Source organism: Impatiens glandulifera, chromosome 4 (assembly GCF_907164915.1).
Source record: "Impatiens glandulifera chromosome 4, dImpGla2.1, whole genome shotgun sequence".
Lineage (NCBI taxonomy): Eukaryota > Viridiplantae > Streptophyta > Magnoliopsida > Ericales > Balsaminaceae > Impatiens > Impatiens glandulifera.
The window spans coordinates 7,829,063-7,848,080 of record NC_061865.1 but is presented as its reverse complement, the minus strand read 5'-3'; the positions used below and the strand labels follow the sequence as shown (position 1 = coordinate 7,848,080).

At 26.0% G+C, this 19,018-nt stretch overlaps 2 protein-coding genes across 2 annotated transcripts; both read right to left on the bottom strand.

The window, feature by feature from the left end:
* Positions 1-5,477: 5,477 nt before the first annotated feature.
* LOC124934619 (alpha carbonic anhydrase 7-like) lies at positions 5,478-6,728 on the bottom strand. Its single transcript, XM_047475142.1, has 5 exons — positions 6,635-6,728; positions 6,312-6,511; positions 6,081-6,187; positions 5,866-5,968; positions 5,478-5,777 (listed from the first exon to the last, which is right to left on the bottom strand). The coding sequence occupies exons 1-5, from the start codon at positions 6,726-6,728 to the stop codon at positions 5,478-5,480; spliced, it is 804 nt and encodes a 267-aa protein (XP_047331098.1).
* A 10,293-nt stretch (positions 6,729-17,021) lies between these two features.
* On the bottom strand, positions 17,022-18,271 carry LOC124934618 (alpha carbonic anhydrase 7-like). The gene is made up of 5 exons (XM_047475141.1): positions 18,178-18,271; positions 17,855-18,054; positions 17,625-17,731; positions 17,410-17,512; positions 17,022-17,321 (listed from the first exon to the last, which is right to left on the bottom strand). The coding sequence occupies exons 1-5, from the start codon at positions 18,269-18,271 to the stop codon at positions 17,022-17,024; spliced, it is 804 nt and encodes a 267-aa protein (XP_047331097.1).
* Positions 18,272-19,018: the final 747 nt, after the last annotated feature.

Here is a 19,018-nt window from a genome sequence, read left to right as displayed (position 1 = left end):
TTGATATATATTCACTGTTGAGTAAAGCAAACTTAAATTGACTCTGATTTATAAATTATGTTTATAAATTTATTTGTGATGTATTTAAATGATTAAATAATAATTCATATAATTTTATTTCTAATATATATAAAATAATAAATATGAATTAATATAATTTTATTTTAAGATTAGTTTAAAATAATAATCATAAATTATATGATTTAAGATATTTAAATTAATTTTTATGAATGATAATAATTATATGTTATAATTGTGATATATTCAAATGAATTTGTACAAATTATTTCATGATGTATATATTTAAATATTTAATATGCACAAATTTTTTATAATGTATTGAAATATATTTTGACAAATTATTTAAAATTTTATATAATTATATAATTATATATTAAATATATACATATAAAAACATATTTTTAATTATTTTTGAAAGATATTTAAATAATTTTGTAAATATATTTAAATAAATTTGTAAAACAAATTTTTTTTTTTTGTAATATATTTAAATAAATTAAAATATTTTAAAATTTATTTTTAAGATATTCAAAAAAAATATTTAAATTATTTTATATTTTATATAATTATATATTAAATATATATAAATGTTCATGTAAAACCATTAACACATTTATGTAAAAACATTTATACGTTCATGTAAAAACATTTATGCCTTCATGTAAATCTGCAAAAAAAAACAAAAAAAACAAGCGCTATCAGGTGAAGCTTGTTTCACCTGAGTATTTACAACACTCAAATGAGTGAAACAAGCACTACCAAGTGAAGCTTGATTCACTCAATATTTACAGCGCTGAAAGAACTTCACTTAATATTTACATTTGTAAGATATTTAAATTAATTTATTTTAATTATTTTATATGATTATATATTAAATATATATATAACAATATGTTAAAATTTTTTTGTAATATATTTAAATAAATTTGTAAAACTAAATATTTTTAAATTTATTTGTAAGATATTTTAAAAAAATTATTTAAATTATTTTATATTTACAGCGCTCAAATGATTGAAACAAACACTACCAGGTGAAGCTTGCTTCACTCAATATTTACAGCGCTGATAAGAGTGAAGCAAACTTCATTTGATATTTACATTTGTAAGATATTTAAATTAATTTATTTTAATTATTTTATATGATTATATATTAAATATATATATAACAATATGTTAAAAAAAAATTTTAATATATTTAAATAAATTTTTAAAACAAAATATTTTTAAATTTATTTTTAAGATATTTAAAAAAAATTATTTAAATTATTTTATATAATTATATATTAAATATATATAAATGTTCATGTAAAACCATTAACACATTTATGTAAAAACATTTATATGTTCATATAAAAACATTTATGCCTTAATGTAAGTCTGCAAAAGAATAAAAAAAACAAGCACTATCAGGTGAAGTTTGTTTCACCTGGGGATTTACAACTCTCAAATGAGTGAAACAAGCACTACCAGGTGAAGATTGTTTCACTCAATATTTACAGTGCGGATAGAAGTGAAGCAAACTTCACTTGATATTAAATTTGTAAGATATTTAAATGAATTATTTTAATTATTTTATATGATTATATATTAAATATATATATATATATATAACATGTTCAAAGTTTTTTTTAATATATTTAAATAAATTTGTAAAAAAAAATTTAAAATTTATTTGTAAGATATTTTTAAAAAAAATATTTAAAATATTTTATATTTTATATAATTATATATTAAATATATATAATTGTTATGTAAAACCACTAACACATTTATGTAAAAACATTTATACGTTAATGTTAAAGCATTTATGTCTTAATGTAAGTCTGCAAAAAAAAATAAAAACAAGCGCTACCAGGTGAAGCTAGATTCACCTAGGTATTTACAGCGCTCAAATGAGTGAAACAAGCACTACTAGGTGAAGCTTGCTTCTCTCAATATTTACAGCGCTGATAGAAGTGAAGCAAACTTCACTTGATATTTACATTTGTAAGATATTTAAATTAATTTATTTTAATTATTTTATATGATTATATATTAAATATATATATAACAATATGTTCAAATTTTTTTTTTAATATATTTAAATAAATTTTTAAAACAAAATATTTTTAAATTTATTTTTAAGATATTTAAAAAAAATTAGTTAAATTATTTTATATAATTATATATTAAATATATATAAATGTTCATGTAAAACCATTAACACATTTATGTAAAAACATTTATATGTTCATGTAAAAGCATTTATGCCTTCATGTAAGTCTGCAAAATAATATAAAAAAAACGCTACCAGGTGAAGCTAGCTTCACCTGGGTATTTATAGCGCTCAAATGAGTGAAACAAGCACTACCAGGTGAAGCTTGCTTCACTTAATATTTACAGCACCGATAGAAGTGAAGTAAACTTCACTAGGTATTTAAAAAAATAAAAACAAGCGCTACCAAGTGAAGTTTGCTTCACCTGATAGCGCTTGTTTTTTTTTCTTTTGCAAATTTACATGAAGGTATAAATGCTTTTACATGAACCTATAAATATTTTTACATAAATATGTTAGTGGTTTTACGTGAACATTTATATATATTTTATATATAATTATATACAATATAAAATAATTTAAATATATTTTATAAATATCTTAAAAATAAATTTTATAATATTTTAATTTATTTAAATATATTACAAAAAAAAAATATTTTTGTTTTACAAATTTATTTAAATATATTTACAAAATAATTTAAATATCTTTCAAAAATAATTAAAAATATGTTTTTATATGTATATATTTAATATATAATTATATAATTATATAAAATTTTAAATAATTTGTCAAAATATATTTCAATACATTATAAAGAAATTTGTGCATATTAAATATATAAATATATATATTATAAAATATTTTGTACAAATTCATTTAAACATATCACAATTATAACATATAATTATAATCATTCATAAAAATTAATTTAAATATCTTAAATCACATAATTTATAATTATTATTTTAAATTAATCTTTAAATAAAATTATATTAATTCATAATTATAATTTTATATATATCAGAAATAAAATTATATGAATTATTATTTAATCATTTAAATACATCATAAATAAATTTATAAACATAATTTATAAATCAGAGTCAATTGAAGTTCGCTTCACTCAACAGTGAATATATATCAATTAGTTTTACATGGACAACTTTATGTAAAACAGTGTAGACTGTCTCTTCTATGGTTATGTAAAACAGAGTGAAGTGAAGGAAGCTTCACTCATTTCTATTTCTGCTGAACCCGGAATAAAATACGGGTTCCGGGTTCTCTTTCTTCCTTTCAACCCAGTTTTAATTTATTAATATAATAATAATGCTGAGTTTTGATTGGTCCGCAACAGGGGAACACCCCATTTGGTAGCAGAAGATCTGATCTGAGAAAGGCCTTCGGTATACTGGATTTGATTTCGTTTAACAATGTCATTTTATTGAAATGGTGTAGCGGATATTCATATTCTTCGTAGCCTACTTTCTTGTGGTTACTCTAATTTGAGTTAAGTATGATTTGTTTTACTGGTTCACAAAATCAAATAATCGAAAATGCAGTATTTGAAGTGACATTTCAGTAATGTGGATGTTTTTCGTTTACAATACATATTTTTGGTTTGCGATGACTTTTCGATCAATTTTTGGGATAACTTTTATTGCAGTGTTAAAAGTCTTTCCTTATCTTTTCTGAGATGAAATATGAATATTTTTAAGTTTGAATTATGACAAAAGTTTGGATTTGTGACGAATATGAGACTAATCAATTATAAATAATTTATTAGTGGTTTGCTTTGGTGTGTTACATTACCAATGACTCCAAAACAACTCGACCATCACATTTTTTAAGTTTAATTTTGTATATAATTAATTTTTTTTTATAGATTTATCATTAATTATTTAAAAAAGTTTTATTAATGGTTATTTTGATTTAGATATGTTTTATATATATATATATATATATATATATATATATATATATATTTGATTTAATAATCATACTAGTATTTTATAAATTTAAATGGACTTAAACTTTTATTTAAATGCATTCGTCCTTTTAAAAATAAGAAATCAATTAATATAAAATCTATAAAGTGTTAGTTGAAAAAGACTTTGTAAAAATGTATTTGTGTTGAATCTAGTCTCTGAAAGTTCCAACGGAATTGATAGATCTTTTAATTATTTTCTAAAAGATGTGATCATGAATATTGAATTCATGACAATATGAATTTCTTAATTATTATAAAGTATGAAATTTCCTAAAAAGTTAATCAGGAGTGTGTAATATGGATTATCGAATTAAGACTTGTTCAATTTCTTAATTCACAATAACTGCTTCATAAGGCCATTTCAAATAATTACTTTTTAAATTGTAATACAAATTACTAGTTTATTTTATCAAATAGACCAAAGAGAAAATAATAAATAATTGAATTAGGCTATATGAGAGTTGGGTTAAATTAGTAGTTATAATTCAAGAGATTATATTGATAATCATAACTTCATAAAATTACAACAAAAATGAAATTTTATATTTTAATACTATTACGAGGGCAACTAACCCAATGATAAAAGTCCACTTAAATGGAAAAAAAATAATTACAAGTTCAATTTTAACGGTAAACGTTTTGAGTTGAAACGGGACTAATGTTTATGGGGTGTAATGCATGCTAGTTCATCTTAATTCAAAAAAATAATAATATTATAAAGGCATAATGAGAGAAATGAGAAATGTAACACTACTCAACTCCATGTTAACATAATTTTGAAATTTTACTTATTTTCATTTATTATTGAATTAACTTATTATGTTTTTTTATAATCATGCTTCATAAGAGATTTCATGTACTCTTTTTTTAAAAAAAAAGTTAAAAACTAAAAACCCAAACAAAAATAAGTATCAAAACACAATAAATTTTAAAGTTAGCTAGTGCATAATTAAAATAATTAAGGTGAGTGAAGCATGAGTTTACTTAAGCTCCTAAAGATGTTAGTTCTCTAGTTTTGTGAGACTTTAATGTGGCCATAATAATTTATTTGGATGTGAGTATTTTTTTTTTTTTTTTTTTTTGGGTTTTAGTGATCTTTTTATGTAAATCAAGTAATATTTGGATAATTAATTACAAGATTTGTCCACTTTAGATTTGATTTTCGTAATAGGTCAATAAAACGAGTTCTATTTTATTTAACAAAAGTTATATTCCACAATGGCCAAACAAACACCAAATATAGTAAATAGATGAACATATAATACAATACTTATATCCATTCCGGTGAAAAACACACAATAATATTTTTATTCATAACGGCTAGGTCTTTTATTGGTACAAATAACAATAAACAAAATAAAAATATGATTAAACATATTTAATTAACTAGATTATTGGCACACATCAATTATAAACTTCATAATACTATTCTTAATAATCTTCAGGAGTATAAAGTTGAACTGTACGTCCATTTATGGATTGTAATGGCCTAGCATTGCTCCCTGATTCATCATGAATTGCCTCCCGCAACACTTCTAATTGTGCTTTTGAAACTGTCATTACCTTATTAACCACGGTCCAAGTAACAGTTTCATTGCATGGAGGAGTCGTAAGAGAACCATGATAACGGTAATATTTGTGACTTCCAATCTCTATCATTCTCGGATCTACAATCCCCACCATTCTCTCTAAATGTAGTGTGTCTTGAAGGTCTATCAAGTCTTCCTTCAACTGCAAGCAAAATATCAACATCAATCATAAATTTTCTCTATTTCATTTTTCTAAATACATAATTTAGCGTTCAAGAATGAATTAGTACCTGAGTTAAGAAAGAATCGGCATGTCCAAGTTTATAAATGATGCTTATAACAGCATATTTTCCGCTCTTGCTCTTATGAACTAAATGCGCCTCAAGATCAAATCTACATTTTGTTTAAGCAGTTATATTAATGCAAACCTTATTATTCTATTATTTCACCGTAGCGTTTGCGACATGTGAAAAAAAATACTTTTAAAATTAAAAAATAATATTACCTTATGCCGTTAATGGTATGTTCAGAAGGTGAGTGCCAATGACATTGTTGGAGTTCATATTCAGTTTTATTTATTTTAATAAATCCCGCATCACCTTTCCAACTCAACTACAATATTTATTTATACATATCAATTAAAATTATAAATAAATATCACCAAAGGTCTTTCTCAACGTATTTAATTTAATCGAGATAGACATTATTAATCACGTTAACTAAAGTGTATATTTACCTGCATGTCATGGCCTTTATTAACAAGGGTAGCATTGGATGGCTTGTATTTCCTTTTAACAATCCCTAAATGGGAAACCATTTCAACTCTCTCATTTGATAGATCGATTGGAGACTGCATCATTCCACTATTACACAAGCCTCCCCATCCTTCCGGTCCTCTTTCGCTATCCTTCTCGTAGTTGAACTCTCCCTCATACTCTGCGTAGATTTATCATCATTAAAGTTTTGGGTAGATGATCGTTTTATTTTTGCGTTTAGCGTAAATTATAATTTTCCCTAAATGTTTAATCAGGATATGTTGATGTAAAAATGAATGCTTACCAAGTTCCTCAGATGCTGTTGCATAATTGGAAAAGGCTAAGAACAAAATGAAGACAAGCATAAGAAGAGTACTAATGCTTCTAATTTTCTCCATCTCTTGAAGACTCTCTCTTTTGAATAGAAGATTGTTACAAATAATTATAAGTGATTGAAATCGAATTGAGGGTGGTGTGGTGTTAGGGTTGAGAAGATGAAGAGCTATATATATATAGGAAGAAGCCAGCCATGATCTTCCTTAATTAATTCATATGACATGGCAATGTGAACAACCATTATAATACTAATGTTCCATGCATGCATCATACTTTGAAAATTATAAATTAATTTCAAATTAACATTTATTTATCTGAAGTTAAAAATATGATAACATCTTCAAATACATATTTTATATATATTTTCAAGACTACACCATCTGTTGAAGAATGGTACTTGAAAACATGCTAGAAGAATTCAACCAAACTCAAATTCTAAATCTCTTCCATAAGATAACCTAGACAATTATAAAATCCTAATTGTATTATATATTTTAAGAAACTTCCAATTAGTATTAGAGATATATTTCAAATAAAAAAAATTACTTCTTAGAGTTTTTGCATGGTGTTTATTATTATTAATATTATAATATTAAAAAAAGATTTTATGTTTATTCAGTGGAATGGAATGACAACTTTTGCTAGTATTAAATTTGTTGCTTATCAAGTAAATTTTAATCACACTCCAAAAAAAAAATATTGTTAGGTTATTGTCTTATTTTTGTACGTATGTTTCAGCAATTTAATTTTGTTTATTTAGGATTTTGTACTTTAATTTGTTATAACTAAAATAAAAACAGATTTTATTTGGAGCACGTGAGTGCGCGGAAATGGAATAAATGTATTAATTAAATATAAAAATGGAAATACAAAAGAAGTGGTAAGAATTGTAGGATTAGTCAATGCGAAAGTTTCAGTCATCTTTTTTTTTAAAAAAAATAGTTCATATTGAAAGTAAATATTGTTGCAATATAAAACCAATGAATATTATAAAATATTTCTATTCCCACAATCTAATTCTTCGTTCCGTCATTTGACAGATTGGGTTAAGGTCAAGCATTACAAGGATCAAGGATCAAAGGAGTTTAGGTATCAAGATCTTATTTCCTTTAATAAAATACTTCTCTCATATTATGTAATAAAATTTATATGGGAACCAAATAATCTTTAGGTATTGTTGGTTAATTGTAAATTTATTCATGACGGGTATAAACAGTTACCAAAAAGTCTAATTGTTCTGTGGGCTATAGAATTTTGAGTTAAATATATATTTATGAAAGAGTTATCGCTAGAAATCCAGATTCACTGTGCGGGACAAAGCCTCGACTAGCTTCTGAGATGATGTTGGGTATGGGATTAAGTGTCTCGTTGTGACGTTTTCTGAGCTTAACTCCATTGTTATTCGTAGGAATGCCAATATTAAGGATATGTTTGATCATCACTCGCATCAGATATAGAAGGAGGTTGAACACTATGAAAAACTCTATTCTCATGTTAGTGTTTTGATTATGGTGAGACATAAGAATATTAATGTAGAAAGAAAGATGTACAATAGTCATTTAGTTGTAAATAATATAATATAGATTACAAAATAAAATTATAACACCAAAATGCAAAACTCCTAATATACTTGAATTGCCGGCTATATGCATGTCTTACATATAAATGATGGCTTATCTCAGTATTGAGAATGTAATATAATTTGATTTGAAAACGTAATTATCTAGTAAATTAGCTATAATCTAAATATAAGAAACATAACCTAATTGGAATATTAGACGACCAATGGTTTTAAATTAGTTATCAAGATATTCAAATTTCGATCGAAGAATGAATTTTTTTCATACTTATAGTTAGGTTCTTTATTTTTTACTACTTAAAAATCCTAACTATTTAAATAAAAATAAATCTACAATAAATAATTTCAAACAAAAATAAATATACAATGTATAAAAATATATTTAAAACTTTATTAAATCTAAATGGAGTATTTACCTATTGCCTAATTATATTTTTTGGGAAAAAAATGGGACAACTGATCAAGTATGTAACCCGCAAACACACTTAAAACCAGGCGCAGAACTTGTCGCCTGACGGGCTCGAACTTAGGATTAATATCCACCTCTAATCAGTGACGGACTTACAAGGGGCAAGGGGGCCCTGGTCTCCCCCACCCAACCATAAAAATTTTAAGATATTATATATATATATATATATATATATATATATATATATATATATATATATATATATATACTAAATAAGGTTTTGTCCTGCTGGTTTTTGGAGTTGAAATTCATAATGGAGGTCAGGTGATCGAACTGTCTCTCACATTTTCTTTATAATAACCTCACACTTCATTTTATAAAATAATAATTTTTTTTATTTTATACAAACATTATTTTCTAATATATAAATATTTATAATAAACTAACACTTTCTTTTATAAAAATTAATAAAAAAAAACTAATTCATAATTATAATATTCTAATTTCAAATATAATTTTATTAAAGTAATTGTTAGATAAAATTAGACCGGTTCAAATAAACCTAACTTAAATAAACTTTCCATGCAGGAACAAGGAACCAGACCGGATAAACAAAAGGACCGGCTAAGAAAACTAGCCGGTCAAGCTACTAAACCGACCAAGAATACTCGGAACGTGACCGCACAAAGAAAGGATCGGCCAAAGCTTAAAAACGGAATCATCAAACAGCCGATCAGCCACAAAGCAAAGGAATAACCGGAAGAAGTCCGGTTACATACCAAAAGCAATTCGGTTAAGTCAAATGACCGACCAGTACAAGAAGACAATTCGGGTATCTGTTGAGAATGATACCAAAGGAACAGACTGAACACTTCCATATCCATACAAGTCTGAGGAAAGTCTGCAGGCTGCAGAAGACAGTCCTGCCGGATCTTTCCACTTCGGGATAAGTCAGAAAGGAGATCTTCCAAGTACAGACAACTGTCCAACAGACAGTGCCTACATCAAGTAAAAGACAAACCCGGCAGGTTTGTCTTACATACCGGAAGAACAGACTGCCAAGTCTGAGGTTGACCATCAGGTCTGAGAAAACGACCGCAGGTCTGAATTTCTGAAATACTGAATCACTGCACCTCTGCTCAGCCAATCAGATTCAAGGTAGTGAAATATGACCGTTGGCATATTTCACCTATAAAAGGGGCAGTTGAAGAAGAGTAAATGCGCGATACAGTGGGACAAGTGAGAAACTCTAAAAGCATTTATTCTACAAGTGATAAGACTGTGTTATTCTAAGAAAGCCTAAGTGCTAAAGTTAAAGTGTGTTTTACAATTTCGGTGTAAATTGTAAGAGTGTTATCGAGCAGGAAATAAGTCTCGATCGGATTGTACTTGTATTCCTTAGTGAATATCCTTCTCGCGGTTTCGAGAGGAAGGGGTGACGTAGGAGTTTTATCTCCGAACATCCATAAAATCTGTCTTGTTATTTATTTTCTGCCGGCTCCATTGTCTAACCGATTTACATTAACTCAACTACACCGCTCTAAACCGACTCTATACTATCCATACTGAATTTCCAGATTACCGAAACCGACCCACCATTTTCAAACCTCCATCATCCGAAACCGGCTTTGTCCATCATACAAGTGTGCTGCTTCAACCTGAAAGCAAACCTCTTCCGCGCTTGAACCTAGTTCAAGGGTTTGTGACAGGTTGTGTAGTATTGAAACCCCGGTGTTAATCTCTAACCGGATTAACCACCACCCTTTGAGTGAGAACCGCTAACCGGTTCAACCCCCGGTCCTCCAACGGCTACCTAGATCATAACAGTAATTATTATTAATATTTTATTTTATACCAACAATATTTTCTAAGATACAATATTTATAATAATACATAAATTTTAGTTAATATATAAATAAGATTTATTTATATAATTTATAATATAAAGAATTATACATAAAATAATGAAAATCATATAAGATTATTATTTATTTTAAAACTACATTTATATTATAATTATATATTTTTTTTTTAATTTCAATATAATTAATTAATAATACAAATTATTTATAAAATAAAGGTTAAAATAATAATTTATATAAATATAAGGGTAAAATAATAATTTAAATAAATATAAAGGTAAAATATTATTTTATATTTCTTAATTTTAAATTAGTTTTAAACTATTACAACAAATAAATGTATTTGTTAGATTTTATTTAGGGGCATAGGTTATGACACATATTTATTTTTAGTTATTTATTTTATGTAGAATATAGAATAATGGAGATGTTCTATAAATGAATTTGTACTTCTAGATCACATGAGCAGTCTGAGCCTTTTCAATCAATTAATGAGCCTACTAATGAGTCTAATGTTACTGATAAAATATACATTGTTAGAATATAGCATATCAAAAGATGCATCGTTTTGTTTTTAGTGTTATCTTTTTAAGCCTTTAAATAGAGAAAACGTAGATGATACCTTTATAGGAGATGAGTACAAAAATTGGAAAAGGGCATTAGAAAAATTCAATCGACATATGGGAACTTCAAATAGTTGTCATAATGAAGCTATAATTCAATTTGAATCATTTCAAGATCAAAGACATAGCATGAGAAACGTTTTACGTACACATGGCTGTGATATAGAAATAAATTATCGCACTCGTTTAACGACAATGTTTGATGTAACACGCTTTCTATTGAGGCAAAGATTACCTTTTCGAGGACATGATGAGTCAAGTAGTTCATCAAATAAAGGTAATTTTCTTGAATTGATTGATTGGTATAGTCAACGTAATGAAGAGATTTTGTTTTTTTTTGTACCAACTCATGGACAAGAATAATTTAGTAATTGTGCTTGTTAGTATTTTGTAATTGTGATTGTTAGTATTTTATGTAATTACCGAGTAAAATTTTGATTAAAAAATACATTTATTTGATCGCCAAAAAAATGCTACATTATTATGTATTTGGCCCCCCGAGAAAATATTTCTAGGTCCGCTATTGTCTCTAATTGCCGCTAAACTAGAAGAAGGAATTGCCTAATTATATTTTAATTATACTAATCAAGGTATCATACTCTAACTCTAATTATTCTATGTTATTGGATTTATAAGAATTTTGGGTTAGTTTTAAAAACTGATATTCTTTTATTTTTTATTCTTATCAGTTGTGATGTTACTTATAATCAAAAATAGCCTTACGAAATATATCTAATTAAATTTCTATTTTTTAGTTTTTTATTTTTAAATTTAAGAATCTATTTAAAACGTTTTTAAATTAGAATTCATTTCCTGACATTTGATTTATTAAAAATCACTTTTGTTATGTCATTTAGTGAGTTAATATAGAGATGCAAATGAGTCGAGTCGAGCTCAAACTCAAACCAGCTTAAACTCGATGTTTGACTTGATTTAATATGAATTAGTTCGGCTCGAACGAGTTTATAAATTTAAGTCAAGTGCGACTCGATTCATTTATGTAATATATCTACTGAATATATTATATTGAATATATTATATTATATTTTAACGACGTTGAATTATGGAATTAGGAGTTTCTAATTTTGAATTTTTTAGACAATATGATATAATAATGTGGACATGACATATTAACTTTGAACAGAGATAGAGTTAATAAAAAATATTTATTTTAAATTTTAAGTTCGACAAGTCATCAAATAAATATTATTAGAGCTCGAGTTCGGCTCGAATATTAAACGAGTTGGATCGAGCTTATTCAAAGTCAAGCTCAAGTCGAGCTTTGACCGATCGGCTCGTGAACAGTTCACGAATAGCTGACTCATTTGCATCCATAGGTTAATTACCATTTTTTTAAGTGTAATAAATAATAGGTGAATCATTAAAGATTAATTTACATCATTTTGGTTGGATTGTAAAGATTGAATTATGTTATCTTACTCCTAGAATTTATTGATAATATTTTCTTTTCGAGTTTTTGTGCTTTGAGAGGTTTAAGATCATAACTCAAAATTATTATTTTATTCTTCATTTATTCTTTGTTGATGTGATCAATTTTTATAAAAAAAATACTATTATATATATGAAAAAAAAATCTTTGGTGATGTAATCTATTTAAAAAAAAATGAGAAATAATTGGGAGAGGGAATGACATGGCGTAATCTGATTGGCCAAAAAAATAACAAAATTTATCTTTTTTTATCTCACCTCACCCTTTATCCTCTTACCAACTAGTGATATAGTGATACATTATTCACTCCTCCATTTCCTATCCTAAATTCTCTCCCCTATTCCCTATCGTAAATTCTCTCCCCTATCGCTCCTTAGAAATATATATATATATAATTATTTCAAAATAACCTTAATTTTCTAAAGTTACACATGATAACATCATCAATACATATTTTGTGCATATGTCTAAGACTATGTGCTGAAGAATTGTACTTGAAAATATGTTAGAAGAATTAACACACCTCAAATTCTAAATTAATCTCTTGGATAACCGAGACAATTTTGCTATACATTTTAATAAACTCTTTGTTCAATATTAAAGATATCTTTTTGAAACAAATAAATAAATTACTTTATAGAATTTACACACTTTTCGAAGATTGCTTATTATTATTATTAAAAAAAGGTAGAGATCGAGTTTATGATCTTTTCATGGGATGGGAAGGAATGACATGGATTGCTTGTTAGAGATAATTCGTAATCGTGTTGCAAGTTGGTTGGTGAAATGGTGGATTTTTTAAAATAAACAGAGGCTCTAGAAATTCGTATACAAATGCTGAAGGGAAATAATCTATGGTCTCTGAAGGGTTAGTAAGTTTTTTTTATGAATAAATTATATCTAAATTGAGAATTTCGAACTACAATGAAATTAACTTGGATCGATTAAGGAACTATGTCTTAATATGCTTCTTTTTGAACTTGTAAATTCTTAGTTGATCTTTTTGTACATTGATATTATAATGCCTAAGATTAAATATTTAAAAAAAATTACAAGTATGTTTTTGCATTTTAGTTTTGTTTAATTAAGATTGTGTAGACTTTAATTTGTTATAAATAAATTTTTAAAAAATTATTTAGAGCACGTGATGGCCCGGGAATGGATTAATAAATATAAAAATGGAAAGACAATGAAATGGTAAAAATAAGGATACCCACGTAAATGTCATTGATTCGGTATTTTTACAGGGTCTTGTTTGAAAGGTCCATTGGAATCTTCTTTTTCTTTAAAAAAAATAATATATAGTTCATATTGAAATTAAACAGTGTTAAAATAGCAACATAAGAGTTAATTATTTCCTTAACTCAGTTATAAAGTCATTTGTTGAAAGTTTATTTGTTGATAATAACTTATTAAAACTTGTGTAACAAATTTAAAAATAGTTTATAAAAATTGTGGATTAATATTAATTGATTTTGGTCGTTGTTATCACTACAAAGACAATATTTTCAAATAATATTTAACAATCCGTAGTGTTTGACTTGTAAAATTGGACGACATAAACGTACGGTGGTCTTTGGAAGGTCCAATTGAATTTTTTTTACTAATTATTTCTTAAAGAATGTCATGAAGTCAAGTGAAATGACGACATTAATGACATAGCTAATTAATTTTATTATTTATTAATATTATGAAATTTAATCCTTACAATTCAAGGGTGGGTAATGGGTTTTCTATTTGATGATGCATGGATCATGAAAGAACTTATTCAATGTTAGCAACCTAATAACATAATATATATATATATATATATATATATATATATATATATATATATATATAATTTATTCACACTAAATAGTACCTAAATTTAATTCAAATATTCAATATTTAACCTATGCATAAGTCCAAGACCATCCTAAAAAATATTAAAATATATATTTTTCTTTCAATTTTAAATCATTCAGCTAAATTATTAAAAAGGATATAAAGCTAATTAATTAGGTTAAATTAATTATATATATTTAAATATTATATATAAAATAGTGAAGAAGGGGCTTGGGTATATATATTTAACAATGACATTTTATTGAAATGGTGGAGCAGATATTCTTATTCCTCGGAGCCTACTTCCTTATAACTGATTTAAGTGTTTTGTTTTACTGGTTCACAAAATCAAATAATCGGGACAGTAAAATGTAGTATTTGAAGTGACATTTTATTAATGTGGATATTTTTGTATGGACAATGTATACTTTTGGTTGACGATAATTCTTCAATCCATTTATGGAATAACGTGTGTTGCAGTATTAAAAGTCTTCCTTATCGTTTATGGGATGAAATATGAATATTTTTAAGATTGAATTATGCCCAAAGTTTGGATTTGAGACAAATGAGACTAAAAAATGATAAATATTTTATTAGTGGTGTGTTCAAAGTTATTTGTAATCTATTTTGTTTTGGACAGATACAATTATCCGAGTTCGGTGCCTTACATTACCAGTAACTCCAAAACAATTAAACCATCACATTTTTTAAGTTTCATTTGGTATATAATTAATTTTGATTTATAAAGGTTTATTAATAATTATTTAAAAAGTCAGAGCTGAAACATAAAATTATAAAGCCGATAAAGAAGATTTCAAAACCAATGTGAAGTCTGAAACTGAAGTCGGAGATAATGATGAAAAGAACACAGAAATTCAAGTTGAAGATAACAAAGATAAAAGCTTTAAAATTCTCAGAAACAAATTTTTTTATCAAATCAGAACGGGGTCGTGTAAAGAGAGAATTCAAAAATGAGAAACAACAATACTCTTAATTATCTTCAATACAACCTCCTTCATCGTTAGAGGAATGGGAAGAAAGCCTCTCAATGAAAACGAATAGCATGAAAAAATGCTAGGTTGAGATAGTTAGGTTTAAAAGTAGTTTTTTCTGTTTGTAATCTCTGTTTTTTTAGAATGTATGAATGTTACTAATCAGTTTTTTAGGGTATTTTGAATGTCATCCTTAATCATAACTAGGTCCTTAATCATAACTAGGGTTTGTCTAGCTTTGATTTTAACTCTCTCACTTTTGGGACATTAATGAAATAGTTTAACCGTTTTCTAAAAAAAAGAAGTATTTAAAAAGTTTTATTAATGATTATTTTGATTTAGATATGTTATTAAATATTTTAGATTTTATAATCATACTAGTATTTTATAAATTTAAATGGGTTCAAACTTTTATTTAAATGGATTCAAACTTTTATTTAAATGGATTCGTCCTTTTAAAAGTAAGAAATCAATTAATATAAAATCCATAAAGTGTTAGTTGAAAGAGACTTGTAAAATGTATTTGTGTTGAATCTAGTCTTTGAAAGTTCTAATGGAATTTTGTTTGACTAATTCTGGTGTGTTTCTTAATTGATAGATCTTTTAATTACTTTCTAAAGGATGTGATCATTAATATTGAATGCATGACAATACATTTTTATTATTTTTATTATTATTATAAAGTATGAAATTTCTTTAAAAGTGAATCAGGAGTGGGTAATATGGATCATCAAATTAGGACTCATTCAATTTCTTAATTCACAATAACTGCCATTTCAAATAATTACTTTTTTAATTGTTATACAAATTACTAGTTTATTTTATCAGATAAACAAAATAAAAAATAAAAAATAATTGAATTAGGCCTATATGGGAGTTTGGTTAAACTAGTAGTTACAATTCAAGTAATTATATTGTTAATCATAACTTAATAAAATTTCAACAAAAATAAAATTTTATATTTTAATACTATTATGAGGACAACTAGACCAATGATAAAAGTCGACTTAAAAAAAAATAAATTACAGGTTCAATTTGAATGGTAAACATTTTGAATTAAAATCAGTAAAATATCTTTGGGGTGTCATGTTAGTTCTACTTAATTAAAAAAATAATAATAATATTATAAGACATAAAGAGAAATATAACACTACTCAATTCCATGTTAACATGATTTTGAGATTTTATTTATTTTCATTTATCATTGAATTAACTTATTATATTTTTTTTTGTTATTCATGCTTCACAAGAGATTTCAGGTACCTTTTTAAAAAATTAAAATAAAAACTAAAAACCCAAACAAAAATAAGGATCAAAACACAATAAATTTTAAAGTTAGCTATTGCATAATTAAAAATAATTATGGTGAGTAAAGCATGAGTTTACTTAAATTGTTAAAGATGTTAGTTCTCAAGTTTTCTGAGCCTTTAATGTGGCCAATATTTATATCCATCCTGGTGAAATTCACACAATAATATTATTATTCATAACGCCAAATCACATTAGGTCTTTTATTGGTACAAACAATAATAAACAAAATAAAAATATGATTAAACATATTTAATTAACTAGATTATTGGCACACATCAATTATAAACTTCATAATACTATTCTTAATAATCTTCAGGAGTATAAAGTTGAACTGTGCGTCCATTTATGGATTGTAATGGCCTGGCATTGCTCCCTGATTCATCGTGAATTGCCTCCCGCAACACTTCTAGTTGTGCTTTTGAAACTGTCATTACCTTATTAACCACGGTCCAAGTAACAGTTTCATTGCATGGAGGAGTAGTGAGAGAACCATGATATCGGTAATATTTGTGACTTCCAATCTCTATCATTCTCGGATCTACAATCCCCACCATTCTCTCTAAATGTAGTGTGTCTTGAAGGTCTATCAAGTCTTCCTTCAACTGCAAGCAAAATATCAACATCAATCATAAATTTTCTCTATTTCATTTTTCTAAATACATAATTTAGCGTTCAAGAATGAATTAGTACCTGAGTTAAGAAAGAATCGGCATGTCCAAGTTTATAAATGATGCTTATAACAGCATATTTTCCGCTCTTGCTCTTATGAACTAAATGCGCCTCAAGATCAAATCTACATTTTGTTTAAGCAATTATATTAATGCAAACCTTATTATTCTATTATTTCACCGTAGCGTTTGCGACATGTGAAAAAAAATACTTTTAAAATCAAAAAATAATATTACCTTATGTCGTTAATGGTATGTTCAGAAGGTGAGTGCCAATGACATTGTTGGAGTTCATATTCAGTTTCGTTTATTTCAATAGATCCAGCATCACCTTTCCAACTCAACTACAATATTTATTTATACATGTCAATTAAAATTATAAATAAATATAACCCAAGGTTTTTCTCAAAGTATTTAATTTAATCGAGATAGCATTATTAATCACATTAATTAAAGTGTATATTTACCTGCATGTCATGGCCTTTATTAATGAGGGTAGCATTGGATGGCTTGTATTTCCTTTTAACAATCCCTAAATGGGAAACCATTTCAACTCTCTCATTTGATAGATCGATCGGAGACTGCATCCTTCCAATATTACACAAGCCTCCCCATCCTTCCGGTCCTCTTTCGCTATCCTTCTCGTAGTTGAACTCTCCCTCATACTCTGCGGAGATTTATCATCATTAAAGTTTTGTGTAGATGATCGTGTTATCTTTGCGTTTAGCGTAAATTACAATTTTCCCTAAATGTTTCATTAGGCAACATTGATGTAAAAATTAATGCTTACCAAGTTCCTCAGATGCTGTTGCATAATTGGAAAAGGCTAAGAACAAAATGAAGACAAGCATAAGAAGAGTACTAATGCTTCTAATTTTCTCCATCTCTTGAAGACTCTCTCTATAGTATATAATAAGGTTACAAATAATTATAAGTGATTGAAATCGAATTGAGGGTGGTGTGGTGTTAGGGTTGAGAAGATGAAGAGCTATATATATATAGGAAGAAGCCAGCCATGATCTTCCTTAATTAATTCATATGACATGGCAATGTGAATAACCATTATAATACTAATGTTCCATGCATGCATCATACTTTGAAAATTATAAACACTATTTATTTATGTTAATTTCAAATTAACATTTATTTATCTGAAGTAAAAAATATGATAACATCTTCAAATACATATTTTATATATATTTTCAAGACTACACCAGATGGTTGAAGAATGGTACTTGAAAACATGCTAGAAGAATTCAACCCAACTAACTCAAATTCTAAATCTCTTCCATAAGATAACCTAGACAATTATAAAGTGCTAATTGTATTATATATTTTAAGAAGCCTTCCAATTAGTATTAGAAAAATATTTCAAATTAAAAAAAAAAAAAAAAACCACTTCTTAGAGTTTACGCATGGTGTTTATTATTATTAATATTATAATAATAAAAAAAAAGATTTTATGTTTATTCAGTGGGATGGAATGACAACTTTTGTTAGTATTAAATTTGTTGCTTATCAAGTAAATTTTAATCACTCCAAAAAAATATTGTTAGGTTATTGTCTTATTTTTGTATGTATGTTTCAGCATTTTAATTTTGTTTATTTAGGATTTTGTACTTTAATTTGTT